Source organism: Triturus cristatus, chromosome 4_2, assembly GCF_964204655.1.
Source record: "Triturus cristatus chromosome 4_2, aTriCri1.1, whole genome shotgun sequence".
NCBI lineage: Eukaryota > Metazoa > Chordata > Amphibia > Caudata > Salamandridae > Triturus > Triturus cristatus.
In genome coordinates this window covers 340,400,426-340,414,443 of record NC_140586.1, presented here as the reverse complement: position 1 = coordinate 340,414,443, position 14,018 = coordinate 340,400,426, and the positions used below count along the sequence as shown (strand labels likewise).

Sequence of the window (14,018 nt, the reverse complement as noted above, 5' to 3'; positions counted from 1 at the left end):
CGGAGGAGAGGCGGTAAGACCCGTCTTACCTCGCCGCCATCTTGGCCACACCCCTCAACTTGTAACATTTTTACACATGTAACCTCATCTCGCCCTAAAGTAACTGGAGGTGTAAAATACTGATGCTCTTCTTGTTCCATGGGGAGTTGTATCACTCTAGCTCGCCATTGCCACAGCCCTTCATAACTATCCTTTTTCCAGGTGGATGTTGCTGTCAACCTCCTTTTTTTTTGTTTGTTTTTTTTTTGTTGTTTTTATTTTTTTCTCTCCAGTAGGGACCTTGATTAATTTGGATTATATATTTTTCTTGCAGTCAATGGCACGACAGGCGAGGGTATATCCCTGAGCGTCCAGGAGAGGAAGCTTCTGGCGGAGGAGTGGATAAAGCAAGGGAAGGGGAAGTGAGTAGACGATCCTCTGTGTGAAAAGAGGTGTTACATGCCACTGCAAGCTTTGGTATACCAACCCTGCTTAAACTGACAGGGCTGGACTGGTCCTTCAGTGCCTTGGTATTTTTCCAGTGGGCTGCTTTTAATGTATGCCGAATAATAGCAACACGTTGGGTCCTCCAGTATCAATTAGTAGTATATTATTCTTGCATGCAAGGATCAAAAGCTTACGCAAAAATAATATGATGAACAATATACTTTTCAATAATTTGTGCAACCATAAGTTAATTCATGACATGGAAGAACAGATGGTAATAAACATGGTTCAAAAACAGTGCTACATATAACGTGATGATGCATGCATGTTGACAGTGACTAAGTAAGTTGATGAAACACACATCACACTATAACAAATATTTTGGCTTTTAGTTTAGAATAGAGCTGTCGTCAATGATATTCTTAAGTGAGGGCTCCACAAGTGTTAAAAATGTATTATCAACAGTCCAAAAAGTATTTATCGACGTTTCAACCCCTGCAGTTGCTCATTTCACCTGGGTCTTCATCAGGACCGATATTTACGTAGCCCTTTGAGAACCAGAATGGGCAAATAAATCCAAGTTCGCTCAGAGGTGTGATACTGTTAATACATCCAATTATTAGATTAGAAACCCCTTACCTTGTCCATAGAATAGTTAGATATGGCAAGGGAGCAATGCAGCACAAATATTTATGTGAACGAGAGAGTATGCAACTATTAAGTGAGTCCGAGGGAACTGCTGTGTTTCTACTGCTCATGGTTCCCTAGGACTAATGGGTCACCTCTTGTTTGTTGCAAATTTAGTATAGTGTGCTGCCATGATCCAGCCCTGTTAGACCCATATACCCAACTTCAGCCAGTGCCTGCACCCATTTGAGCAGCCCTCTCGCTGTCCTGACTGAAAACCACACTTCTAACTGGAAGCTTGATTTTACATTCTTAAGAAGCAGACAACGTGTAAAATTGTGCTACATGGCATTTGTTTGTGCTTAAACTGTTTAACCTTTAGGGGACCGGAGCAGGAGCCGGCACCTGGGGCTGAAAGCTCACTATACCATAGTGCTTGAGCAAAAATGAAAGGAACCACAGAGGAAGAGTCCAACATGGATTTCCATCTGTGCCAGAATCAGCATATTGAATCGCCTAACCCTGGAGCTATTTTTGAGTGCTTAGTCTCTTACATCAAACTCAATCCCAGGTGCCCCTTGTACTTGTTGCAAACCGCTCCCCTGTGAGGAGAGGTGGCAACGAGGGCAGATGGGATAGCATGCTGGCAATGACACTTGCGCCGAAATGGAGCTTTAGACAGCGGCACGAACCAGCGCAGTGTGCGTGTCTGCACTGCAGTGCTGCTTTACATGGCAGGACAGTTTGATTCCTGCCTGCCAGGACACATCGTGTGGTCTTTTGCATGAGACTGTCTGTGCTTTGCATGCTAAAGTAATGTGGGTTTTGGCATTCCACTCCTGCTTTACATACACAGCCCACACATGCTGGCACGGCAGGGGTGTTGTAAGTATTAGGGCAATTTAGAAACAGCCATACAAGTGTGTGGTTTTAATACTAAAGCAATGCAAACTCCAGGTTATGTGAGTACTACGTTGAAGTCCAAGGATGAGGTATGCCGCCCGCATCATATATAACCTTCACCACCTTTAGCACCACGAGAACAGCTCCCTGACAACGTGTCTCCTCCACCTGATGAACGGCACTCCACTGACTTTGAGCATCAGCGAGCACGTCTGGCTGGCTCCCATTTCGAAAAGTCTTCTATATGCGAGTGGCACATCCGACACACTGGCATGTTTAGCAATCGAATATTGGCAGCTGAGAAAGTTTATTTGAACTTTTGACAAGCATTACACTCTAGCGTAAAATGTAACACGTGTGTATTTTTCTTTGTATATTATTTTGTATCTGGCATACATCTGGCTTGGCTAAATAGTTCTGTTGAATACTGACAGAAGAACAGGATTGTTCATTGTTACACATTCAGAACGTACAGAACTCTGTACCTCCTAGGAATCGTTAGCTAATTAATCTATTTGAAACAAAGTATACCACAGTGGAGAGGGCTGAGTTTACCCATTTGCCTCGCGCATACACTGGCAAGGTGGAGCTGGTTTGAACATTTTGGCCAGGGCTGACTTCGGACCCAAGTCCTGCCCAGAATATGTGCCTAATTGATGTTTCACAGAGGTGTGAAGTATGTGTGGTCCTAAAACGCCCCCACATGCTTCAGTTTCCCATTCACAAATGACAACGCGAGGTGGGTTCTGTTACCCCCACCATCTCTACTTCTGTCCCGAATTCTATTTTTGAATTTTTACTGTTTCCCTTTCTCCGCAGGATGGATGAAGTGATAGTTCACGTTGGATCGTCATCTTTGAGAGAATCTCAGGAACTGGTATGTGAGCGCTATATTCATTTCCTGGTTCCTTCCTTCCTGTCTTTGGGAAGGTCTTTGCTTTCCCATCTCTTTTGATAATTGTTTGCATACTTTCCCTCCCTTTAAAGCCTTGGGGTTCATAAATAATATAGGTTTGATGCAAAACGTGAAGTATGGTTGCCTGATGAACGGCTGGAGTTTTTGAAGTGAGGGCAGAGGGTTAAATTTACCAGGCAGCCTTTCCATTTCCACCTTGCGTCATACCGCGTGACCTCTGTCTTGATGAGAATTAGCCTGAGGAAACACTGTGCTACAAACCAAGCCCTTTCATTCGAGGTTGATGTACTCCTCGATAAAAGCATTTTATTTAGGTAACTTGACCTCCGTCCAAGTTAGGTGTTTTTAATCCCGGGGGTTACTCTGCATGCCTGGGCATAGGGGTGATGCCCTGTATAAGAGCCATTGAAGGCATCTTAGAAGAGGGTGGCTACGGATGCACATCGGAGAGATGGTTCAGAAGTTCTTGGGAAGAGGGGGTTCCCAATGTGATTTTTCAGTCCCAAATATAATGGGAGTTCGCATGGGAAGGTTTCGCACATGGTTAACTGCGAAACTGTTGAACAGATGGGACTCAAATTTTTTATGGCAAAACGGTGATTCGGTGCCCTTTCTTGGTTTGTGTAAAATGTATTCAGCCGTTTTGGAGATATAAGGTATATGTGAAAGTATGTCAATTGTGTTATTTTCTGGAGGGGGGGGGGGGCACTCTGGGCATGCATGGACTGTAGGTCTACACAAGGCACAAAGGGTCAGATTTACAAACATTTGGTGGTTTTGACGCAAACCAGCACAATTTTTGTAAAATTGTAGTCCCTTTCCAGTGCAAAACTTGTTTATTCGCTGGAAATTACCTATAAGTAATTCAAAGCAGCGTGAAGTGCGGCTTTGCGTTACTTTGCGTCCAAGGAGTGTTACATTAGTGGTATATGGGTGTACCCATGCTGTTTGATGCAAAACACTATGCACCAAAAATTTTAGCCCGGGTTTTGCGTCCAATATTATCGCCATTTGGAAGCAGGCCTTAAAAGGGAAAAAGCAATCTAGGCATAGTATTTTGTACTGTAAGTATAAAATCTATATTCGACTTGGGCACACACCCTTGCACTGAGGCGTAAAGATGTGTGTGTGTGTGGCTCTCAGCAGCAAAATTCTGCACAGGTGCTAAGGAGAGGGAAGGAGAAAGCCATATCTCTGTAGATTACGGTGCTCTCCTGATGAAACTTAAAGCAGCAATTTCTGGCTGCTGCGATGCGTGAGTTTTTATAAATCTGTCCCTTCGTGGTTTCCTCTCAATGTTCGTTGACATTGTAAGGCGGACCAGAGTAGCTATACACAACCTACTTCCACTCACCTGGGGAAGTTAGTTATTTCCATCCCTGACCTTTCCTTTGACGCCCATCCTTTTTCACAAGGGCTGAAGGATAATTTAAGTTGCACCGGGGCAGCTACAGCTACCTTGCTGTGTGTCCCTGCCCTCGTCTCCTTGTCAAAGGGTGAGGAGAGAAAAGCTTCACTACCCCAGGCCAACGCAAATGGGAGGCGTGGTGCAGGTTCTACTTTTGCCTTTAGGTAATATGGGGTAATTAGGTAGCAAACTCCACCCACCCTTAGGCAATGCGTGGGAGTGGAGTTGGTACCAAATATTACCCCAGTCTTTGGTCAAGGTTTGGGAACGAATTATCAAACACCCCCTGACACCTGGGAAAGCGGATGTTGGAGGCCTCTGCCCCCACCCCCTCTCCGATGATAGTTTTATATTAAACCCAGTTCTCCCTAACAACATTTCCAAAATGTCTTGATATGTTCTATAACTATTGGGAAAGAGTTTTTTAATTAAAATAGTGAGCCAGCAGATTGGAAGGTTTTAAAGCAACACCTCGCGGCTTCCTAAGATTCCCCCCAAGAAGAGAGGCTGCTAGGCGGGTAGGATCACAAAGAGCAGCATTGCAGCAAGGAAGGTTGACACGCATGATGTGCAGAAGCACGCGGAAGGGCCACAATGTGTGGGGTTGCAGGTACACACCCACCATTTTACACCAGCACATACTCCAGCACACCATCACATGCCAACGCAACCATCATCTAAGGCCTGTAAAACCAACATGCATCGTATATATTCACAACCAACAGGGTTGCAGGTGTGTGGAGGGCACATTGAGAAGTTTGCAGAGACATGGCAGGATGGCACATGGAGGAATTGAGAGGGACATGGATACACTTGAGCTCCTGCCTGGGACGGTCAGGGAAGCACATTGGCTGCACTTAGCCCTAAGCGTTGATACAGAGGAGATGGAAGGGGAGGACACACAGATGGACTGTAGGAGGATGGGGGGGACATAGCGTTAGCCGGGCAGTGGCGGCCGGCGCAGGTAAACCCGGTGAGGCGATGGCAGGGTGGTAGGGGGGAGTTGACAGACGACGGAATTGGTATAATTAAATAAATAATACCTATACTGTTGCCTGTCTGCTTCCCGCCCTGCTCCGCCGCACCATGCTTTCCTGTGCCGGCCGCCACTGTAGCTGGGCCTATACATAGGGCAAAAACTGCCTGAAGTGAGGACATGGGCACACATAGGGACTGCAGGCGGTGGAGAGCATAAAGCAGGAATGCAGAGGAAGTGGGGAACATACATAGCGCCAGCAGGAGGCAGAGGACATACCCACCATCATACGCCATCACAAACACCAACACACAATTATGTGCAATTAGAGCCAACATCCTATGTGCAAACAACCCAAATCCCATGGCAACATATGCAAAGTAATATGAAAACTAACGTCATATGTCCACCAATGGCGATAATACACCAACATATCCACCACTATATTTCCACACAACCAACATCATGCTCCGAACACACCTATCAACATACTTCCACATAACTTAAAAACAGAGAAGTGTAAATAACTCAAGCTTAAATTAATTTAAGATTGACTAATATGTCAACAGTAAATCTAAAAAGTAATGAAATTAATGCATTAAGGTCTTACTACTATGGGGTTGGAACACAAGCTGAAGGTAAGTCAGCCTTACAGGACATTCCAGCATGCAGTGTTCACAATGTCTAATACATTTTCAAACAAAAGTAACATGCTACTCGATATGAAACATCTTTAACTACATTATATACTAACTTCCCCACCTTCATATGTACATTCCCACAAGCAACATCATATGTCACTGACCATGTCATGAGTGATATAATATGTGAGGTCGTAAGCAGTGCATTGGGGAGGCGCAAGTTATGGTTAGCTCAGGTAACTAGAACTGCTGATTTTTACTGGTTTTGTACGAGTGAAATCTGAGCTTAACTAGAATGTCCCTGTAACCTTTGTTTTTTTTCAGTCATATATATATATATATCTCCTATGGGCGACTGCGCCCTGCAGAACGATGCATGTATGTTTTACACAGAGGCCCCTTTCAGTCAGCCCTTTTTCTTTTGCCATTGGTCTGTCTGAGTGTCATTTAAAATCTGCTTCCGTCCATGACCAAGTACTACACTACATCTGTATGAGTTCATTCTACATTAGCAATTGGGTCTCTGTGAATGACCGCATGTTCTGTTCACATGTGAAAATTCACCTTAAAATGGGTGTGCTTCAGTGTCAGGGCTGGTTGGCTAGTCCTTTTAGCTTTAAATGTTCTCATTTTATAGTTCCCCTTTTATTTCTTTGCTTCTCCATTTATTTTTCCTTCTCTTCTCTTCTCTTTTCTTCTCTTCATTCTTTTATCTGTCTCTTTTTTTATATTAATTTTCCCTAAGTGGCTTCTACAGATCCCCAGGCAGTACTGACTGGCTTCTTGCTTGCCACTAATTTCATGTGCAGTGAGCTGCATTCCACAGGGCCACTTCCTCTAGACCAGACTACCATTAGGGAATACTGTTGACCACAATGTCTCATTGTTTTACCGTTCCAAGACTGCCAACATATTGGTTTTAAAAGTGGCAGCCATGTTGGGACTTTTAACATAAGGATCTACTATGTACAAACCACTGACACTCGTTGCTATGTTTATTTTTGTTATTACCAGCATATGTCCCCTTTACTTTCTTTACCTCCCCTGCGGCGTGGCCAAAGTACTTGTGGCCTTCCACTGCTCACGTTTTTGAAGCTACGTTTTTTTCTTTTTATACTCCATAAGTGTGCATGTGTATTCCAGTAGTCTCGCTCATTTTTAAGTTGCCCTCTCTCGCTGGTGTGCCTCTGTGACCGCCCCCAGTGTTGCTCTCGTTGGTGAATTGCTTTTATTCTTCTGTTCCTTTCCTGCTCTCCTCAATGTTGCTTTCACTCTCACTCATTCATGTTATTCCCCTGCTTCCACTCTACATTTCTTTCTCTCGCCTGTGTGCTTCTCTAATTTCTCTGTCCCTCCTGTTACCCCAGACCCGGCCCAAATAACTTAAAAATAATAAAATAATAAATGACGCAGCCACTAGTCTGTCATTTTGTATACGTGAATATGCTTGTTTGACATATGCACACGCCTACAAAATGACATGGCTCAGAGGCCACATCATTTTGCTTATTTTTTTAAATATGTTTTATAAGCTGTAAAACATCTGCTTTGTTGCTGTACAGCATGAGGAAAAGACACAGGCAGAGCCAACAGGTATTTCAGTCAAGACCTGTTGGCTTTCCTAATGCTTGTTCTCTCCTGGCTGTGAATCGAAGGGGGCCTTGATTAAAATGCTGACTTTTTTTCTTTCCAGGCTCGTCATGCAGCAACAATCCAAGCTGATGCTATCTGTGCCATAAGTCCTTCATTCCTGAAACCAGCCAGTGTGGGTAAGAACCTACTCAAGACAACGCGCAAATAATCTGTTTGGGAGGAAGAAGTAGGAAAGGGTATAACATTAATCCTGACTAAGCATAGAAATGTTTATTACTAGGAAATCGTTAGTAAGCGGAGGTGGTTCCTCGGTTTTTTGTTTTACTTTCTTTCATTTTGCACAACAGATCAGATATAACTACAGAGAGTGACTTTGGCATGCTCTGCAAAATGACTCCTCTAGAAAAATGAAAAAAGCAGACCTAATCTGTTGCATTCCGGACAAAACGCTTTGATAACCAGCTTTGGCAAAGCAATTAAGTCTTGCCTATGCAAGGGCAATTGGCTTTGCCAATCTATTTTAGCCATGTTGTACACCAGTGTGGCTGGTGTTCAGCATGGCTAAAAGTTATTGAGGTAAAGGAGAGTGACATAGAGTGGAGCGTCATAAAGTAGAGTGGATGGTTATGGAGTGGTTTAGAGTTGATTGGTGTGGAGTGTCATGCAGTGGTGTAGAGTGTCGTGGAGGGAGTAGAGTGGTGTAGAGTGGAGTGGCATAGAGTGGAGTAGGTTGTCAGAATGAAGTAGAGTAGAGTGAAGTGCCATAGTGTCGTGGAGTGGCGTAGAGTAGATTGGCATAGTGGAGTAGTCTAGGGGAGCAGAATTGCATAGAGTAGAGTGTTGTAGAGTCAAGTGGAGTGGCATAGAGTAGAGAAACATAGAGTGGAGTAGTGTGTTGTAGAATAGTCGCGTAAAGTGGCATGGGGTGGCATAGTGGGAGTTGGGTAGAGTGTAGTAGTGTTGTAGAGTGGAGTGGCATAAAGCATAGTAGAGTGTCATAGAGTAGAGTTTATTTAAGGAGAGCATCATAGAGTTCAGTATTGTAGAGTGGAGTAGTGGCCTAGAGTAAAGTGGCGTGAAGTACAATGGTGCAGAGTGGTTTGGCGTAGAGTGCAGTGCCTTAGAGTAGATTGTTTCAGAGTAGATTAAAGTGACAGAGTGGAGTGGTGCTGGTTAGAGTGCAGAGGTGTAGAGTGGTGTAGAATGCAGTGGCATGTAGTGCAGTGGTGCAGAATAGATTAGAGAGGCGTGGAGTGATGCAGAGTGTAATGGTATAGAGTAGATTGGTGTAAAGCTGAGCGGGCAGAGTAGAGTGCAGTGGCACAGAATGTATTGGCGTAGAGGAGGGTGGTGCAGAGGAGAGTGTAGTGATGTAGAGTGCAATGGTGTAGAGTGCAATGGTGTAGAGTGCAGTGTAAAGTGGCATTAAGTTCAGTGGCGGAGAGTGCAGTCTTGCAGAGTAGAGTGTTGGAGAGTAGAGTAATGGTGTATGGTGCAATAGTGCAGAGTAGTTTGCATAGAGTGCATTGGGTTTGAGTAAAGTGGCATAGAGTGCAGTGGTGCAGAGGATTAGAGTGATGTAGAGTGCAGTGGTGTAGAGTAGATTGTTTCAGAGTGGAGTGGTGCAAGGTAGACTACAGTGGCGTAGAGGTCAGTGGTGCAGAGTGGAGTAGAGCACATTGGCATAGAGGTGCATAGGGTACAGTAGTGCTGAGTAGATTGCAGTGGTGCAGAGTAGAGTGGCGGAGAGTGCAGTGGTGTAGAGTGCAATGGAGTAGAGCAATGTAGAGTGCAGTGGTGTGTAGACCGCAGTGACGTAGAGTATAGTGGCATACAGTGCAGTGTAGATTGTTGTGGAATAGTGTATATTGGTTTTGAGTAAAGTGAAGTGCAGTGGCATAGAATAGAGTGGCGTTGCACTAGGTAGATTCCAGTGGCGCAGAGTGGAATAGATTAGCATAGAGTGCAGTGGCATAGATTGGATAAACGCAGAGTAGAGTCGCATTGTAGTGGCATTGAGTGGTGCAGAGTGAAGTGCAGTGATGCAGAGAAGAGTGGCGTAGAATTCGGTGACAGTGCGGTATTGCAGAGTGAAGTGGCGTAGAGTGGAGTGGAGTGGTACAGGATGGAGTGTAGAGGCGTCCATTGCATTGCCGTAGAGTAGTGCAGAGTAGAGTGCAGTGGCTTTGATTACATTGATGCAGAGAAGAGTGGTGTAGAGTTCAGTGGCAGTGTGTGGAGTGGTGAAGAGTAAAGTGCAGTGGCGCAGAGTAGATTAGAGTGACTTAGAGTGGATTGGTGTGGCATGCAGTGGCATAGAGTGGAGCAATGTAGAGTGACAGAGTGTAGTGGTGTACAGTGCATTGGCGTAGAGTGATATGCCATAGGGTGCAGAGAAGAGTGATCTACATTGGCGGTGAGTGAAGAGTAAAGTGGTGTTGAGCGAAGTGACGTGGAGAGTAGTGTAGAGCGGAATGGTGAGAGTGCAGTGGCGTTAAGTGGCTTAGATTAAAATGGCGCAGAGTCGAGTGCAGTGGCATAGAAAGGAGTTGCATAGAGTTCAGTGACAGAGAATGTAGTGTTACAGACTAGACTGTCATGGAGTGCACTGGTGTATAGTAGAGTGGCGTAGAATGCATTGGCGTGACGTACAGTGTTGTAGAGGTAAGCGGTGTAGAGTAGTCACATAGAGTGCAGTGGCATAAAGTATTGCATAGTTTAGTATAGTGGCACAGAGGGCATTGGTTTTGAGTAAATTGGTCTAGACTGCAGTGGCGTAGCCCAGAGTAGAGTAGCCCAGAGTAGATTGTTTCAGTGTGGGGTGGTGCATGGTAGAGTTGAGTGCAGATAGATATGCTAAAACATTAAACAGACTTGCACAAGCCTTAATAAGATATATGAAGAACTTTCATTGACCTGAGCCCATTTTCCTTTAGTAACCTCAAATTGAAGATATTGTGATCGCAGCACTTGTATTTTCAGTACTTCGAAGTTGGTTATCTCTTCCAGTTGACTGATCAGGTTGCAATAAGTCACATCATCACTGCCTTATGTAGGTCCTAAAATTAATTAACTTCACTCGACAAAAATGGCTGCATCACGCTTCCAGAAAAGTCAATTATTTTGCTCAGTATCCAGTAAATAGGTGTCCTAGTAGACCTGGTAATAGTTGGATACCTATTCGAGAAGTGACAAGGACTGGGCACAATAATGGAAATAAAGGATATAAGATAAATAAGAAATGGATAAAACATATGCCATTGATAAGGGTGCTGCGCTAAATCGTAAGTTAAAGGCTCACAACACATGTAATATGTTTGCTTGACTTCACCTCTTAATTGAGAGACATGCGGCAAAATATAGAAGGACTTGGCTAGCATGTATTTTTCTGAAAAGTGGTGGGGTAAAAATGCTTCCACGTAGCAGCGATTTTACTACCAAGGTGAAAAAGGACAGGCAGTTTTATAGGGTCTTACTCAGTGCTGGGAAAATTACTTTGGGGACCCATTAATTTGGGGGTATTAGTGTAGCAAAGGAAAAGGGGTGGAGTCACGACGGACAGAGTCCTAAAGAGCTGAGTCTGCCAGTCAGCGCAGGCATATTTTATATTTTTTAACTCTGCCACAATGAAATTGGCACCCACAAAGCGACAGTAAAATTGTTGTGCATTAATTGGTAGAAAAGGCTACATTTTAAAATATTTTGAGTTAAAGCGCCTCTTTGTGCACACAGGCAATACTAATTATGGTAAGAGAACTCTGGTGGCTAATGCACTTCCTGGAGAGATCTGTGTTTTTATCTAGTCACAGTTTTGAGTCCTAAAGAAGCATAGTGTTTTAATGTGTCTCCTGCAAAGTGCATTACGTAACATGCAGATGACTGGCTTTTTATCTTCATTTTGTTACTTGCAGGTCATAAGTGACATTCCTTCTAATATTGTACAGTAAGCGGTGAACCGGTATCAAGGACCTGCATTCAAACTGCAAAGCAGGGGTCTAGAACTTTTCTTTTTTTCCCTCCATCTGTCATTATTTATTAGTCTGCTAAAAGGGTTTCTTTGAGTAGTAATAAAGTCGTATGAGTACAGGTTACCCTAAGCACAGTTACATTTAAATCCTGACATTCCTCCAGTGCATGCTAGCCTGCCTCCTAATCATGCTTTCTCTTAAGTACTTGTAAATTGATAACCAGCTGTGTGCCTGTGTTTCCCCTCCATTGCATTGGCACCTTAGTTGACAGGCTCCAGGTTACTCGGAGCAAGGAGCATACTTGAACAAATGGAGGACTGATGGCCCCTTAAATTCGGCCTTTGTTTGGGTCTTCTGGAATCATAAATTTACCACTTGCACGCTGCTGCTCTGAACTGAAAACAGACCAAGTGCAGCCACTGCAGAATGTTGCCTGGTGTCGGCGAATGATACTGGGCATATTCCGCACATTTCACTGGGGCCACGTCTATTCCTGATCAAACTCATTAATAGCTGCTGATCTGGGATCCAGCTAGAAACCCATCATTTTCCACACTGGTGCGACTACACGGAGGTTCATCTTTTTTCCTAGCTCATCAAAACACACAAACAATAATTAGCAGAAATCTAGAGCAGTTTTACTATTGTGAGGACTGTTGGCTGTTGCAAGAGTGGCTTGGTTGATAGACAGTGAAACAAATAATCAGGTATTGAGATAAAATAGTAATCTGTGAAGCATGACACACGAACACAGGAAAAGTTGCAAATGAATTAAGCAACTCCAGATAGGTCTGCATAATTACAAGCCAGTCAGCAATTGCTGAAGACAGAACCTTCACAACTAACACTCTGTAATGGAACACTATTACACCAGAAAGAATAATCACATACCTACTATACAACACTACAAATCCCTTCCCTCTCAAATGACTATTCTAATATGAAAAATGAATACATAAGAATATGAAGCTATGTTCAAACTTGCAAAATAACGAGGTGAAAGAAAAGAAAAAAATAATATTGGCAACCATGGGAAGTTAAGAAACCACAATTCAGTCTTCCTGGCAAGTAAATTATGTGGTCTGTTGACTTTGACTCGCACTCCTCCCATTGCAGTCTCCCCGGGATCACTTTGACTCCTGCTCCTCCCATTGCAGTTTAGCACAGAATCAGATAGCCCTGTCCACAGTCATCATTCCACAACCATGTAGAAAAACAATTTTTAAATCCAAAGTCCTCACTCCAATTGAAGATCTTATTGCATCAAGTCAATTTGATGAAATGCCATAATTTCCCATCACTGAATCTGGTTGAATTTGTAAAGACTTGTCCTATTTTGAGAGGTCTTTAATATTTAGTACATCCCTCCTTGTTCTGGTTGAATTCCTAACATGCATCCCCTCTCCTATTTCAAAACTTACATTCTTAACTCTACATCTACAATAATAGTAATAATAAATAAACCCTCTGCACTTTCTTCATAATTTTCTCTCACTTCAGTTGGAGACCATACTTCATGTTGTTCCATGAACATCCAGGCCACATTGTCTTTGATAAAAGGCTCTTACCATGTAAAATCCTGAAGGGACTGAATCCTATAAGGGTTGGTGTAACCATACATGCACACATCCATTTTTTGAGTTCATTCTCCCAGCATTTCCAGTTACTATTGGCCATTTGAATAATTCTCATGATGGCAGTTAAAGTTTTCTGTTGCGTTGCCTGCAGAATGATAAAAATATTTTTTTTTAGATCTAATATCATTGCAAATTAAGATCTCACTTCACCCTTGGAAGTAGGAGCAGGTGCATATTTTATAAAATCCTGACTCTTTTTTTTTTCTTTTTTTTTTCTTTTTTTAGTTTGGTACAATACCATGTTCACAGAATTTATGGCCTATGTAGTTTTCAGAAATAACTGCAAATTTGCATTTAGCGAAGTTTGCAGTTAGGCCCTTAAAACTCAGTACACTCACAAGCATTCTCAGTCGTTTGTCATGCTTTGCTCTTTCCATGACCATAGCTAATATATAATCTGGAAAAAAAAACAATACCATCATTAACAAGCATTGGCATAGCCAATAGGTCTCGCCTTTGGGACCTTATAAGTATTTAGTTATGCAGCATAATATCTTTGGTGTAACAACATCAGCTGTTGCATGGCTAAACACTTATACGGTCCCAAAGGCGAGACCTATTGGCTATGCCAATGCTTGTTTTGACTGCTCACAGCCCTTGCACTTGTGAGTTGAGACCTTGCATTTGTTGGATACTAATAGCCGGTGCAGTAGTGAGCAGAGAGACCGTGCTTTCGTCGGACACTCACTCACAGCCCTTGCACTAGTGAGTAGAGAGACCTTGTGTTTGTTACCTGTGCACAACGCCTGCAGTGCATTTGTAAATGAATTGAAATGAAATAATGATTTATAACGCACACTAATACCCACGGGCTTTTGGGTACTAACAGCCCCTGCAGCACAGAGACCTTGCATCTGTTATATTCTTACAGCTCCTCCAGTAGTGAACAAAGATTGTCCATTTGTTGGATGATCACAGCCCTT

The 14,018-nt window shown here is 43.3% G+C and overlaps 1 protein-coding gene across 2 annotated transcripts in view; it reads left to right on the top strand.

Moving 5' to 3' along the window:
- The window catches only part of NPL (N-acetylneuraminate pyruvate lyase), a 137,515-nt gene that overhangs the window by 89,018 nt on the left and 34,479 nt on the right, over positions 1-14,018 (top strand). For both annotated transcript variants that reach the window (XM_085601736.1, XM_085601737.1), the window contains exons 4-6: positions 314-401; positions 2,776-2,833; positions 7,591-7,666. In XM_085601736.1, the coding sequence (XP_085457862.1) occupies positions 314-401; positions 2,776-2,833; positions 7,591-7,666 (222 nt within the window). The remainder of the gene's footprint in view (positions 1-313; positions 402-2,775; positions 2,834-7,590; positions 7,667-14,018) is intronic.